The following is a 15993-nucleotide window of genomic DNA, read 5'->3' on the forward strand; positions in this document are numbered from 1 at the left end:
CCCCACTCTGTCTCTGGTGAAGCCTCTCACCGCCCCTGAGCCTCTGGCCTGTACCCCAGTTCTGTATGCACAAATAAATAAACCTTAAAAAAAAATCCCAGTTATTCCTAATGGGATCCCCCAGTTGCTTATAAATATGTAAACCAGATAAGGGTTTCTTTAAAATATGTGCCATTTACTACCAGAAGGAAGGAAAACCACACTTCTGGATCAGCCGGACATTCTGGATCTTGGCCTCAGGGAGTCCTGCCATATAGATATTTCACTCCAGTGCTAGAATTAAGAAATCGATCAGGGCAAAGAGGACAGAGTTGCATAGAGGGAGGTCACAGGGGCAAGTGGTGGATCTCGATCTGGAAACTAACTTGATGGGATCTCAACTCTCGTAATTTTTTTTCTTCTAAAATCTTCATCGCTCAAAAAAATTTAAAATCATTGACAGTGTCTTGTATTTTCGACTAAATATTAAGAGCGAACGAGTGAAGCAGGGAGGAAAGGAGGGAGGGAAGAAGAGGGGGTCAGGAGAAGCATCTGGTGAACCCCTTATAAAGGCCCTTAAAAATTCCAGTGGATTCAATGCCCCCTCCCCCAGTCCAAGGTTTCCTCATGGTGAGGTCTAGGTAGTTTTAGTGGGCAGCTCAAGGGGCTTCCTCTGATGCAGGTGCTGGATGTTACCCCCTGGAGGAATCTGGGTGCTCCCACCAATGGGACGGGCTGTAACAGACTCTGGGACTGTCTGTTCTGTCTCATCATATGACTCTCACATGTGCTTTTGAAAAATTATTCAGAAACCACCAGGAAAAAGCAGATCCCTTGGGCATTTGGGGAAAGTGCTTGGAATCTCCTCTGACATTCAGCACGTTCCTTCTGCCTCTCCTCCTGGGCAGATGCTGTCCCATTCTGTCTGTGAGAAGGGCTGATGGGGAGGGCTGAGGTGCATGCAGAGAAGACACAACCTCTGGCATGACCTGGGTGTCCAGTCCAAGGCTGCTCCCTGCCTTTTGCAAACACTGCTGTCTAAGAGGCTTGGGAGAACTGCTTGTCTGTGTGAAGCGTTCAAGGGAGGCTGCTTCCCTGTAATTCCTATAGGCTGGCATAGGAAAAGGGAGTAGGGGAAGAGTGCCACAGGTGAGGTCCAGCTCATCAAGTGGGGCTACCTGCAGTCTCCATGAGATGCAGTTTCTTCACTTTGAGAAGTGACGCTTGCCAGGTCCACAACGTGTTTCGTGGCCCTGGTCCTGGTTCCGACATACAGGAAGTGCTCAGTAATATCACACCTCTGCCCCAAATGATGTCTGATCTTGCCAACCCTCCGTCCCACTTATAACTTCTGGAAAACACACCACCACTTGAGGTTCCTTCCTCGCACATCTCTCTTGACTTCTTACTGGCCTTTTTTTGGCTACCTCTCTTCTCCCTGCCCTCCCTCCCTGTCTCTGTTTTCCGGTCCCCCTGACATGCTCTTCCATCCACATACTTCCTCTAGCCTCAGCTATTCCTGTAGTCACAGTGCAGCATTCACTTTCACAGACGCTCCCTCCCACCCTCCTTCTCAGGTCCCCTTCACATGCACTGCCAACATCTCATTGTAAATGAGTCCAGAAACATTTTCTGCCCTGTGACCAGGGAACCCAATGGGTATCTGGGATACCCATTTGGACACAGGGATGAAGATGCCTCAGGGGAATGGTCTCTGCTTCCTGGCTTGGATTTTGTGACCCCAAGGAATGCATTTCTCTGTTACATACACTTCAGAATTTCCTGCATGTTGTACGTAGCTTGGGACTGAACTGAGAATCACAAAGTGTCCCTTTCCATCTCTAATGGTCCAGCTTGTGCTTTTTCTTCTTTTTTGTCCCATCACCCAGAAATAGGCATTGACTCCAAAATCTAAGAAATCTGCTTTTAAGCGGAGGATGGTGACTTTAAAACACATCCTTTGTCTCACTCATATTTCCATATACACATTTTAGATGGCTCTCTGTTACGGGAAATGTTTAATCACAAGAATGAGTACCCCTAGGTGGAGATCTAAGTAGCAAGACAAAAACAAGGAGGCAATATTTGGGAGGCAAATATTGCTTTCTTGCTGCTCCTTGAATGCACACTACACCTGAAAAGGTGCAAAGGATGTCAGCTTGGTTCAGCTTGTTCTCCAGGTCAGTCACTGAGGCAGGTGTGAGATCCTTCATCAGGGACCTGAAAGGAACTTCACCTTGGTTCTGCTAGCTAGAAAGCTCAGCCCTAAAGCCAGTCACTCAAAGATGTGAGTTTGACTGTCTAGAGTTTATCTGTTCATTGTTATGTCCATAGTATTTTGTGACTCTGTTAGACAGACCATACTTTGTATGGTGTTACAGTATGTTACAGCTGTGACAGTGAGACAAACGGTGATACATTAGGTATCCATCTGTTTCTTCAATTGAAATATATTTGAATCCCTCGAAGTTCCTACTCTTGGACCTTTGGCTACTTTTTCAGGTTAGACACAATCCTTGATGAAATGGTGAACAAAGGTCAGCAAAAGAACCTGCACTTCCTAGGTGTCTCTCAAAATGCCTGGGACAGTCAGTCCCGAGGAAGCAGGAAATGCGCTAATGCAAATTGTATTAACTCAACCAACAGTGGACAGAACTTCTGTCCTATGCGTCACTGTGATCAGCCCTAGGAGCTTAATGGAGGGAATTAACATCTGCACTAAGCACTGTTGTCTTTTTTTTTTTTTTTAAGATTTTTTTTTTAATTTACTTATGCATACAGAACTGGAATACAGGCCAGAGGTACAGGGGTGGTGGGAGGATTCACCAGAGACAAAGTGAGTAACAGAACAGGCAGATCGACAAAGTACTGGGGGCAGCAGCGGGTGAGACAGGAAGAGTCTGCCACGCCATGTGGTCACCTCTGAGGCCAAGGATTGAACGCACAGCTAACTTGCAGTGCTGCATTCTAACCCACTGCGCCACCAGGGAGGGCCCCCACTGTTGTCTTAACTTAGAAAAACCAGAAGAGTGACAAGTATTTTCTCTGCTTACATTCCCTTCAATTCTACCAAGCAGATGCTATCGTTCCCACTTTGGAGTGGAGGAAACTGAGGAAATGTGCTAATAGTCCCCAAGTGAGACAAGAAGCTAAGTGGGCAACCCTCTACCTGCACCATTTCTACATCACCCTACAATACCCCATCTTTTTCCTACTCATGTTCCTCAGTGTAGGATTCAAATATACTCCAAATGAAGAAACAGATGGATATTTAATATATCACTGTTTGTCTCACTGTCGCAGCTGTAACATACTGTAACACAATACAAATTATGGTCTGTAGAATAGAGTCACAAAATACGATGGATATAACAATGAACAGACAACACAACTCAAAGAGAATTGGAGCACCCTTTGATGGGTTGATGAAATACAGTTAATGTGCCCCATGTCAATATTTGGGTCAACAAGGAGTCCAGATGGGTGATGATGGTGGCCCTTCTACATAGCCTAGGTGTGTAGTAGGCCATACCATTGAGTTTGGTTAAGGATACCCTAGCGCATTTGCACAATGATGAAATCGCCGAACCACACCATTTCTTAGAATGTATTCCTATTGCTAGATAATACATGACCAGATGAAATCAGAGAGCCAACTTCCAAAGATGAAGAGATGTCCAGGTCTAGTCCTAAATTTGGGCATCATGGTTGAGCTATGGGCTGAACCTGGATGTCTCTACCACTATGAGCGGAGGTTGGTCCATGACGGGGAACATCTTCCTTCACAAGGTCCTTCATCCCACCATGGATGGTTCTCATTCTTAGAAAGGTTTTCTTTACTTTGGCCCTGAAACGACTGCCCTGGAAGTGCTTCATCTAAGTCTTACCCTCAGAGGACTAACCACATAAATTGGCTGGTTGACTGAAGATCTGTAATTCCTGGGAGAGCACCACGCATTCCAGGCAGCACTTACCCTTCTTCCCTCAGCCACTGCAGACAGAGGGAGGTGCCTGTTTGGATGGGAGGAAATGGGCTTTGGTAGAAACCCTGGGGGTGGGAATATCTACTCCTCATTTTGGCAGCCTTTGGTGTAAAGCACTAGAGAAATGTGAAACAGGGGAGACAAAATAAGAACAAGACGAGATCGTTGCAAGCACTTCAACCAAATCATTTCTGAGATTCCCAGAAGAGAGATAACTTGATTCTTTTGGGTTCATTTCCATTTTTGTTCTGTCTCAGGGACTTCTTGCATTCCAGCTGGGCCAAGTAGGTACATAGCCAAAATATCCTAAGAATGTCTCTTATTAGAGGATGTTCAGTCCAATTTGTACAACCAGGAAGTTTTGATACTCCTGATAACATGTGAATATATGGCTGGATGTTCAGGGTGGAGTAGCTTAGCCCTAACCAAATTTGGGAATCTTGTTTCAGGAAAATGGACCAGAAAAACTGGAAACAATTAGAAGACTTACACACATTCAGAACTGAAGTTCAAATCCATTTTCTAGACTCATGCATACAACAGTGCTGCTGCTTTGCAGGGGGTATCTGAGAACCTGCCAACCTGTACAGCCAGGGCTGTGCCTCTGGATGGAAACCCCTTGCCTAAGAATTGTGGTCAGACAAGCTCAGTGGCTGGGCAAACACCTGTGTTGGTCATTTTCACAGCACCAACCAGGAAAGATCAAAACCGGTTTGCAGAAGAGACGAGGACCACTGTGGTCATTTCACAACTTCCCCCCATCATGTGAGTGGATGTCCCAGTGCAGCCCAGGGAACCGTGGCAGGATCACCAGCGCAAGGAGCCTGAGCTCACAGGTGGGCTATCACTAGCAGAGAGTCAGTGGCTCATGGGTGTTCACTGCACCCCCACACTGCTTGATTCCCCAGAGTCCCACCTCCCCAAGTAGCTGGGTGCGAGTGCAGATTCCCTGAGTGTCTACTGTCTTCTTCCACGAGTTCCTCTGGCCCTGAATTCTCCACTCATGGGCTGTGGGACTCCACCGCTTGGTCTCGGTAATAATTCTCACCTTGGGGAATAGCAAGGGGACTAGCTCTGGGCATGGGTGAGCAGTAGAGCAAGCAGAGTAGCCAGTGGGTTGTCGGAACCTGTAGTTCCTTCCCCCACGGGCCTCTGTCAGTGTTGGGACTTGCTGGACTATGTGTCCACACAGCCTGCTCCTGTAAAGCATGTGGTGTGCGTGTGACTTTGATTGACAGAGAGAGAAAGAGGGAGAGCAGGCAAGAGACAGGCGGAGTGGAGGAGGAAGAGAGAACAATTGGAGGAAAAAGGGGGGGATGTGGTACATCTAACAACCTCCCAACTCCTCTCAAACCTTCAACCTCTTCACTGGAGGTCCTGACAGGGTGAAAATTAACTACCAGCTCCTTCTAATCACCCCACAAGGTAATGAAGGCCACAGCTACACTTCCTCCTCGCTTTTCTGCTGTCAGAAAGGAACTATGCTTTCATTCCAGTAAGAGTCTCTACTCAGAATTATGCAGACTCGGTGTGTGTTCATGGCATAAACATGTATGTGAGTGTGCCTATGTGCGTGAAGGGGCTGTGTGGAGATGACTTCCAGGCATGCATGTGCCTGCAGATGGGGAATCCAGAGATTTTCGTTCTGTGCCCCTCCCGGCTGCCCTGGCTGGCCCTTGCACACAGACTGCACACACATCCCCTCCCCTGACCCTATATTCTCCAGTGAGCTGATCTCATTATGGCAAATTTAGTTACAGCTGAAGTCTCCATGTAACAAAGATTATGTCCAAGCCCAGAGTAATGGAACCTAGTCGATTTCATTAAAATAAAATTGGTTACAATGAATAATTCAATAGGATGATTTTGTTTCCTCATCTCCTCTTTGTAGATCGAAGAGCTACTATTTATAATGATTTTTTTTAATTGGATTTTTGTTTAGGAAGAAATAATCACCCATAATTCCTGACAACCCCCTCCTTACAAGATTGGGATAATTGCCCCATGAAGTCTCTTTTCAAATGCTAAGACTGGAAAATTCTCTCTCTCCTTTTCTCACATTAGTAGCAATAACCTTTGGGTGATTTTTCAGCACAGCTGCTACCCCAACTCTTGCTCATGTGAGATTCTGAGTGTGTTAATGACTCCCTTGTTTAAGTGATTTTTTTTTTTTTTTTTTTTTTACATTTCTAGTTCTAGGAACAGGATGCTAGTGGTGAATTTGGAATTCCTGGCTCTATTGATGCCCAGTTCTGACACTCCTATGCTACATCAGTCAGAGGGGTGATTTTGAGCATTTTTCTCAGTGTGGTTCATTGTGTGTGTGAACACGTGTATACGTACAGTAAATTAAATGCACATTTCCTGAGCTCTTAATCTTGTCTAGACCATGTGCTTGAAGACGAGGGGACAGAAATGAATAAATCAATCTCAAAACTGCTTTCAAAGAGCCAGCAGTCTACTGGGGGGACCAGGCACACAGACAACACTGTTAGGGTGCAGAGCATAAGCAATGAGGACTTCAGTGAGCACAGACAGGGCACACGGCAGGGCGAACCCTAGAACTCACTCTGATAGGCACTCTACATAAGAAACCTCAGAAAATACCATGTCCATGTCTTTCCATCCTCCCCAGGGCAGTCAGATAAAACATGCAAATGAATCAAGCACCTAATGCAGGGAAACATAAGCAAAAAGGTATGGTCACAAATGATGAACTCCAACTGATGAAGAGATGGCCCCATCTTCTCATCCAGAGATTTTTGCTGGGCCCCAGAAGGTCTCATCTCTTTCATCAAGACACTAAGCCTACCCCTGACCCTGTGTCAGGGAGGCAATACGAGAGAGAAATAGAGTGACAGCTCATCTGTGAGGCCGGGAGGCAGACTGGCCTAGGCCTGGCCACTGGGCCCAGTGGCTGGACACACTGGGTTGCGTCTCTGGGAAAAGGCCGTCTCAAAGAAGGCAGGTGCTTGCCAGGCAGGATAATTGGAAAAGGGGCCCTGGGGACAGCGGAGCCATCTCTAGAACCACACAAGCTCTGGTGGCCCCACTGATCCTGTTCCCTCAACTAAGCTGACAGTCCCTTGGGGGAGAACCCTGGAGCATAAATAGTGCATTAGGGGACTAGGGGATGAGTCATAGCTTTTTAGAGTTGGGAAGGTCCTTGGAGATCATCAAGCTCAACTACTGACTAATTTAAAGATAGGAAAAATGAGGCCCAGAGAAGTAGTTAGACGAATCTAAGGCCACATAGCAAATGTATGGCTGAGTCTTGAACTCACAAGAGCATGCTCAGGGAGCAAAAGACTTGGTAGTAACACCCCCCTCAAAAGTGGAACTCCCCCAAAGAAGTTGTTCCTGCCCCACTGAATTCCAGTGGTATTCACAAAAATGGAGTTCCTTCTCCAAGTCTGAGCAATAACAGGTGGGAAAGGCAGGGGCCTGCATTATCCCTGACTGTGCTTTACCACTTCATGTCTAATGAACAGATGGTACTCACGAGGCGCTAGGACTCTGTTCAGCCAGAGTGGGATCAATGTCTATATCCAGACCTTGGAAGAAGGCAGGCCAGAGGGCACAGCAAGGCTACAGAAAATGTGCTACACGGAGGGGCTTACCTGGGATGCAGCTGGCTGACCAATGACGACCCAGCCAGGACACTGCTGGTCCTGATGAGACACTGTAGCATTGGATGCCCACTGATCCAGGAAGCCTTGGGGCGTGTAGACACCACAGTCCTTAATGCTTGTCTTTTGCTCAAACTCTTCACACACCCCATCGCCATCATGGAAATAGCACCGGCTGGGTTCATCTGTCAGAGACGGACACAGAAAGGAGAGAACAGGTAGACATTTGTCTTTTAGCCCCATCCACCATCAGCAGCTGTGGGAACGGACCAGCAGAACCATCATGACCATCAGCTCATCATCCACAGTCACAGACGATTCAGCTTTCAAAAGGAACCTGTAGTGCTGCCATCTACAATAGGGATGGATCTGGGGGACATTATCCTGAAGCACATAAAGTCACAGAAGGACAAGTAATGTATGACACTACTGATGAGATGAATATAACGCAGTCAAACTCAGAAGGAGAAAGAAAAATGGTGGTTGTCAGAGGCTGGAGGGTGGGGGAATGATTGAGACTTGAGAGATGCTGTCAATGGGTCAAATATTTCATTTCTGTTGCATAGTCTAGAGATCTGCTGTACAACAGTGGATCTCTAGTGAATAATACTGCATGTACATTTAAAGATTTGTTAAGATGGTAAATCTTGTGTTATCTGGTTTTCTAACACACACGTGCGCACACGCACACACACATTGCCCAGGATGCACACGCACACACACATCTTACGCTTAGTGAATGGGTACTAGTAACCAGAGGGGACGAGGGAGAGAGAGGCGAGGACACTGGCACGGGAGGTTTGGTGGAGGGTGAGTGAGGCATGAGCATATGAGGAGGTGTGAAAATGTACCCTCAAAGTAATTTAGGTGTGTAAACCACTGACAAATTTAAAATAAAAATTATCCCAGCAATATTTACATGCCTTGGGAGAATCTGAATCACTCAGACAAATCAGAACATGAAGTCAACCTGAGGCTACTGCTTGATCTAGAGTATTCTTTTCCTCTTCATTTCAAAATAACAGAAGGGGACTTTTCAGGGGGTGCGGATTTTAGGGCCGAAGACTAGGATCTGACTTCTGTCCTTTACATTAGCTAAGTAACTTCCACAACCGGCTTTGCTTTTCAGCCTCTGGCTTCCTATCTGCATTACAGAAACAACCACCTCAGTCAGGACAGTCTCTCAGGGAAGCCATAGAACTGTACTAGGAAATGGACATAAACATGCTTTGTACATTCCAAAGGAGTGGTCAAGAGAAAAAATGCTCTTCGTTGAGGAGTCGATTTATTCCTAAGTGGCTGAACTGATTCAGCTGGTGAAATCAGTTCTCATTTGAAACACATTCAAGCAGCATTCTCGCAAACAGGCTGAGGCTCGGTCAAGTAGAAAGAAGACTTGGGTTCCTTCAGTGCTGCTGACTTTCTGAAAAAGGAGTCACTGAATTTAGGGGGCAGCAAAAAGTTGGGCCCCTATTAAGCTCCAGAATCCCTGGTTTATTTCTGCACAAAGCTTATATAGCGAAATACTATTGAAAAGAAACAGAATAAATCAATTCATTATATTTCAATTATTGTCGATAATTCAGCCAGCCGAAGAGCCCAGTCTGCCTAAACTAGTAGTTTGCCTAAACATAGAAAGGATACAGACTCAGCACTTCCAGTGACCCCAACCTCTAGGTGAAGATGGCTAACATGCATATGATAAAACAGAGTCAACCCAAGAGTGACTAATCATAAATCCATATGCTTATCCCTAGAAACTCAAAATAAGGCAATTGCAAAGAGCACAGGTCTGGGCATCAGGTTAAGTTAAGTTCAAGTCCTTAACTTAGGTATGTTGTACAGAAAGTAAAGAACCTCTCCTCTCCAAACTTCATGTTCCTCATTCAAAAAGAAGACAGAGAATATGTATCAAGTGACAGTTCTGTGATTTCAGAAGATGCCTATAAAGCCAGCTCCTTCACCTACTTTATCTAATGGAAATTTAAGAGCTGTGGGGTTTAGATGTCTGCTTCCAGATCACAGAGGGAATCAGTGGAAGGAGAGGGAGCCTGGCCATTTTATACCTAGAAGAGTGATCTTGCCCTACACACTGTGTCTACAGAATAAGGAAAGTCCATCCTCTTGAAAGTAAGATAATGGGGTTACTGACTCCTGGTAGTACCTTTCTCCTTCAACACAAAGACAAGGAGGCTAAGACCACTCTCTAAGCTAACTTAATTCAGCAAAGACACCTCAGAGTGGCAGGAATCAGGGCTAGCACTGAGTTCTCATGATAGCTAGTTTCTTCCTGATTATATTTAAGATGTCGACATATTTGTATACCCAGGGCCAGGTGAACTATGGAAATGGAGGAGCAGTAGAGGTAGTCATAGGTAGGAGGACAGGGAAATAATAAGATATATAGGCAGCGATAGTTAAAGAAAAAGAAAGGAACTAGAGGTATAGGAGGAACAGACACCAAAAGAGAGGACACAGGAGGAGACAGGGAGAAGATGACCCATTTCTCTTTTTGAATAACATCCTTGGAATTTGCTATTCAGTTTCTCTTGCTACTAGAGTCCTGGAGGCCTTTCTGCTGCATCTGCCAGTTTTCAGCTGGGGAATTCTTGTTCCCTCTCTATTTCCATGGCCCAAACACTGAAGACAGCAGGCAAGGGATGGAATACAAGTATAGGGCCAGGACAAACAAAGACAGCAATGACAAAACAATAACACAAAATTGGCCTTCTTGTTTTCATGACATCAGTTTATTTAGTGATTCTTGAATGCTTGGTGCTAGGGTCTGAGCAGGTTGCAATGAAAAGAGCTTGAAGTCAATACTGAGGTCAAATGATCACCCTGCCAGCTGCCCTCTATGTATTAGCTAGGTGGCACTGATAATAATACATCCCATTGGGAGGTGAAAACCTATTAGTGTGCAACAAACATTTGTTGCATGAATAACTAAAATTCAGCACCTTGATGTAGAGTATGTAAACTGTATCTTGTGCAAATATAGTTAGACTTTGCATGTTTTGAAAAGCTTCTCTAGACAGGGTCTGAGAATGAAGGGAAATGTGCTGGGGCTCCAGTGTTGACTGGCTCACCATGAGGTCGCACTAATGAGTCTGCTTCCTCTGCCTCCCTCGCCCTGTCTTCCCAGACACAAGGGAACTCCTCACTTTGGATTGACTCTTTTCTACACAGTGACACATTTAGAAATCTGCTCTATCCAGCAAAGAGGCTCGATGTGTGTGGGGAGGCACTGCCAAGTCCATCTTCCCCGGCTGAGCTTTCATTTCATTCTCCCTTTTGGAAGAAATGAGCTCAGTTCCAAGAGCCGGAGGCAGATGGCCTCACGCTAAGTGGACAGACACAGCTGACGCTGTTGCTCATTGACTTAATTTTCAATTTCCATCTGTCTGGAGCATCCAGATGAAATGCCATGCCTCTGCATTCCTGTGGCCTGTCCAAAGGAAGGGGAGTGGAGGCAAGAATGGCTACCCCTATCTGTAAGCTCAGATGCCAAGTATTAGTGGGATGAGATGAGGTTACCTTAAATTATTAGCAAAGATTGGGAATTATTGTTAAAAGCTCTTGTCCTTGAAGTCAGAAATCTTGGATCAAGCTCATGATCTGACCCTGACTACAGTGTCATCTTGGGCATCTCCTGCACCTCTCTTTGCTTCAGTTTCCCCACCTATTGGGTGGAAACAACATTGCCTCTTAGAATGGCTTAATAGGCCCACCCTGGTGGCGCAATGGGTTAGGATGCAGCACTGCAAGCTAGCCGTAGCCACTTCAGTGCAAGTTTGAACTCAGCCCCAGAGGTGATCAATATGGCATGGCAGACCTCTCCTGACTCACTTGCTGTACCCCTCAGCAGTGTACTTTGTCCTGCTTCCTGTCCTGCTCTGGTGAAGCCTCTCATCCCTATGCACCTCTGGCTTGTACCCCAGTTCTGTATGCATAAATCAATGAATCTTTTTTAAAAAATGGCTTAATAAAGAGCTGAGAAATCATAACAGTAGCCTAGGAGATGAGAAAGTGATTAGGTCTTAAAGGCAAAGTGTTCATTCTTAATAATTATGATCATGGGGTAAGGTCAGGGTTGCCAGAAAGGTGTTAAGAAGAGATCGTACTTTCATTTATCCAAGAATGGAAATGATTGAAGAGGGTGCATGAGCCATCTGCATTCTAGGGAATGGAGTGAAACAAACAAGCAAGGGAGAAAGCAAAAATCTAAAGAAAAGAATATATTAATATGAAATAATACATTTATTGCAGAACTATTTCAACCCAATTGGGCAATATTAACTTGGCTTGATTAGAAACATTGGCAATTTGTGATATTATTGGAGTCTTTGACGGGAATGACTGAAAGAGGTCATAGCCAGAAAAGGAAGGAGGGACTCAAGTTGCTCACATCAGCTCTGTAGGAAATCCCAGAGATCACTTCCCTGAGCTGACTTTCACCTGTCAGAGGGCCCTGCAGACCAGATAGGGAGAAATCATTGGCCAATGGAAAAATCACTTAAGTCAATGTGTCCTTCAAGCCAAATTGCAGATAATATGTATGTTTTGGGAAGTAGGATAATCTAAGGAACTGGGGCTATAAGTATCTAATTCCCAATACATATGAGTGTGCCCCTACATTGCATGCAATGCTATGACAGAGTCTCACTGCTTAAAGAAGAGCTTTTCTTCTGCTTAACCTACAAAACCGCCCACAAAGTGGCCTCCCTTTGCAGTTTTCCAAGTCCACCATTCCATTTCTGTCTGCCATCTCTCATGGGGTAGTTTGTCTACTCGAATGCAGTTCTTATTCTTTACATTGCTCACTCCCATAGCTTCTTCAAGATAACACTAGAAGTGTCTCTTCTAGCAAGTCTTTTCTCCACTTCATTCTTTTTCCTGACTCCAGTCCTAGCTGGGTTAACTGTTCTTCCGCTGTATTTTCCTAATTTCCAGATTTCTCCATCACAACCTTTTTAGTCTATGAGTCTGGTCCTGTGTACAATGTTGTTGAGTCTTTCTGACTTATAGAAATTAGACTGAAGTAGGAGCCTAATAAGTGGCTGAGGAATACATGAGGAATGACAAATGAAAGCTAGCAACTGCTTTACATTTAATCTCAATTATATCCAGATTACATCTGGATTAGGAGGAAAAAAAAAAAAAAAGGGGTTTAACCTTTTTTTTTTTTTGTAATGTGGTTACCAATCATATCTTTAGAATACTACAAAGCAGATTTCATCAAAATAGTTATCTTCCCATGGAATGGCATATTTTGGCATAAGATCTACTAAAATTAAGCATACTTTTTCTTTAAGCTTTGAGACTGCAGTCATTCTGAAATAACCACCAAGTGTTTTTTTCTCAAACACATCCATGATGTCCAGACTAAGCTTATAATTCATGCCCAATCATTTAACCTGGGAAACAAGAGTCACCAAAGCTTTCCAGAGGTTTTAGGAGGGAAGGAGTGCTATGTGTCAAGCAAGATAAGATATCTGCTAGCCCCCATGAGCCCTGGAGAAGACAAAACTCATTTACCAATATTTACTGAGAATCTACTCTGTATCTATACTAATACTTGAAAGAGACTGGTTGATCAAATCTTGTTTTCCCCTGCAGGGAAAATCAATACTGTTTGGGCAAATAGCGGGAGGCTTCCTTGAAAAGAGAATCTGGGGCAGTGTCTTGGAGGATGAAAAGAATAGAGCATGTGAAGGGGATAACATGAGCCATGGCAAAGTATCAGTCAGGTCTGTATTAGAGGTAAGGGAAAGCATTGGATCCTAGAACTGACAAATCAAAAAATACTGATGTGACATTAGACTGAGGAAGGCATTAACCATGTTAATGAATTTAAATTTTATTAAATTCATGGGGGGCTTTCCAGATTTTTCTGAGCAGGAAAAGTGTGTTGTTCCTGTGATGTTCATACTCAGAGGCAGAAAGTTCTATGACCTGATTTTTTAGCAGTTATGTCATGTGTGATGATTTGACCTCAAATCAGCATTTCTAAACCTTGGTTTCTTTATCTGAATAATGGTTGAAGGATTGACTATTTATCATGACACTCAGATCATTTCATAATAAATGCACTTATATAGAAGCCAAAAATATTTACAATAGTTGCTCCTATGTGCAGGGACTGTGATGCGTTATAGTCATAGAGAATAACTTGTGCATGACCTTTGTCTCATGTCTCATCACACATGCAGTGTATAGGTAGGTATAAGGCAGTTAGCACTTAACAGTTGATTAATAGAGGGCCTATGATGACAATGGACATCTTGCTACTGAAAGATGGGAAAATCCAGATTACATCTGGATGGGAAAGCTGAGGCTTATAAAGTTGAAGTGATGTGCTGAAGTCTTCAGAGAAAATTTCTAGTAGAGTCGAGATTAGGAATGCTGATAATTATACTCATAATACAATACCTTTTCCACTCCACCATACTGCCTTTCTTCAGTACACTGCCACACAGATTTTGATCATCAAATTTGGCCACAAAATAGTTTGTTACCCTTAATTTAGCTTCAGTATTGCTTTTGGAAATTTCTCATTTTACTTTCCAATACCCATAGGTGGCTAATCCATAGTGGGATTAGGTATAACTAGTCTGAGAAGCTACTAGATGGTCAAGTCTCAAATCCATGGAGAGTAAAACAATCAGATGGGCAATGAACAAAGTAACAGTTTGAAGAACTGAAGAAGGAAGCAGAGGATTTGACTGTGTACTCTTCTGAAATAGGCTGTCTTCCAAGGATGGGTAGATTTACCTGCCTCTCAATTTTTTGTTTATGAAGATGGGTCTACTTTTGAGAAATTAGCATCTGTTTCTATTTCCAGCTGAGGTAATAACGATCGGCATGAAGGTTTCTCTTCTAGTCCAATGATTACTACTCTTTGGGTATTTTTTAAACACCAGAAGAAAATAGTATTTTTCAAGTTCAGCTGTTTGTTTAGGGATGGTTCCAATCACAACAAGCTTCATGCCACATAACAATTCATCCAAACAACAACAAGCAAAGCCCAAAAAATGCACAATCTCTATGTCCAAATAAAAGCTTCTTGGAATAAGGAAAACTGGAGTTCTTAACCCCTGAAGATTTAAGGAGGAGAAGCTTGGGGACGGCATAGTTACATTGACATCTATTTCCTGTGGCACAGAAATATCTAGACTTTATATCACCTATCTTTCAAAGGCTGAAGGTCAAACCCACACTGCTGACCTCATTTAATTCTATTCAAACCAAGTTTTGGTCTTAACATCCTCAACCAGATCAGCCTGCCCAGAGTACAAAAGTCAGGGTGGTGAAGGGCTCCTAAAGAACCATGAATCCACTAACAAACTTCAGATGCTGATTAGGTCTATTGAATCTGAGGAGCTTAAGTTGGTTTCTGGTTCCTTCAAGGATTGGCCACATACCGAAGTAGGCCAAAAATTCCTCCCTGTCTTTCACTGTGACAACCAGGCATTATGCAGCAAGCCAAAACACTGGGGGAAGAAGGGTGAGTCTGGATGGGATCCCCAGTCATTCGCCCTCCAACTACACACTCAGGCCTATCACAGAGAGTTCTCTCAGAGGACAGGCTCATCCTCTGTCATTCTGGCCCTAATAATATCTGCATATTTGTCTTCCCAAAAGCTGCCTATGAGGGAATAACCAAAACTGTGAATCTGATCATGTGTGAAATCCTTAACTGATTTCTGCAAAATGTGAACTTCCTTACCGAGCATTCAAATCCTCCTATAGTCAAGTTCCGACTTTCCCATTTACTCTCTTTTCCAACCTCAAGTGCAGAATTCTTTCCTGGAATTTACACTTCAGCATTTCCAGCTTTATTTCCTTTGCCTGAAAGGTTAGTCTCTGCCTTTGAGTCTTCCATCAAGATTTAATTCGAGCATCTTCAGCTCCGTGAAACCTCATCTGTCACTCTTTTGCATTACTTGTCTGGCACGAACCAGTTCCCTCATTTCCTGCATTGTTATTCTCTCCTTCCAAACCAGCCAAACAGGATATTGCCTATATAAAAATTTTAATTGCAAGTTAAGCAAGTTAAATTTTAAAAATTAAAAATAAATGAAAACCTCCCTTCAATCCAGATCCCCTAACACTGGGTCTCCTACTTCCTATTTCTCTTTTCATGATTCACAGTCAAGTTGATGGAGACCTATCTAAATTTATGTTCCCACTTTCTCTCCAAAATTCACTCTTCAGTTGTCTCTGATCTAGCTTAATTCACCATGCCACCAATGTCAATCTTCTCAGTCACTGATCTCAACATTTTTAACACCATATGATATCAGACATTCTTGAAGTGCATAAAGAAGTAGCCATTCCTTTCATCTTGAAGCACTCTCTCTTGGACCCCAGTTCCTCTGGATGGCTTTCAGTTCCTCCCC

General features: G+C 43.9%; 1 protein-coding gene across 1 annotated transcript in view; it reads right to left on the reverse strand.

Moving 5' to 3' along the window:
- Window positions 1–15993, reverse strand: part of PAPPA (pregnancy-associated plasma protein A, pappalysin 1) — a 223581-nt gene that overhangs the window by 80004 nt on the left and 127584 nt on the right. Inside the window, exon 10 of the mRNA XM_012721479.1 lies at window positions 7583–7776. Within this exon, the coding sequence (XP_012576933.1) occupies window positions 7583–7776 (194 nt within the window). The remainder of the gene's footprint in view (window positions 1–7582; window positions 7777–15993) is intronic.

The sequence above is a fragment of the Condylura cristata genome, unplaced genomic scaffold (genome assembly GCF_000260355.1).
Source record: "Condylura cristata isolate star-nosed mole 26May11 unplaced genomic scaffold, ConCri1.0 scaffold00006, whole genome shotgun sequence".
NCBI lineage: Eukaryota > Metazoa > Chordata > Mammalia > Eulipotyphla > Talpidae > Condylura > Condylura cristata.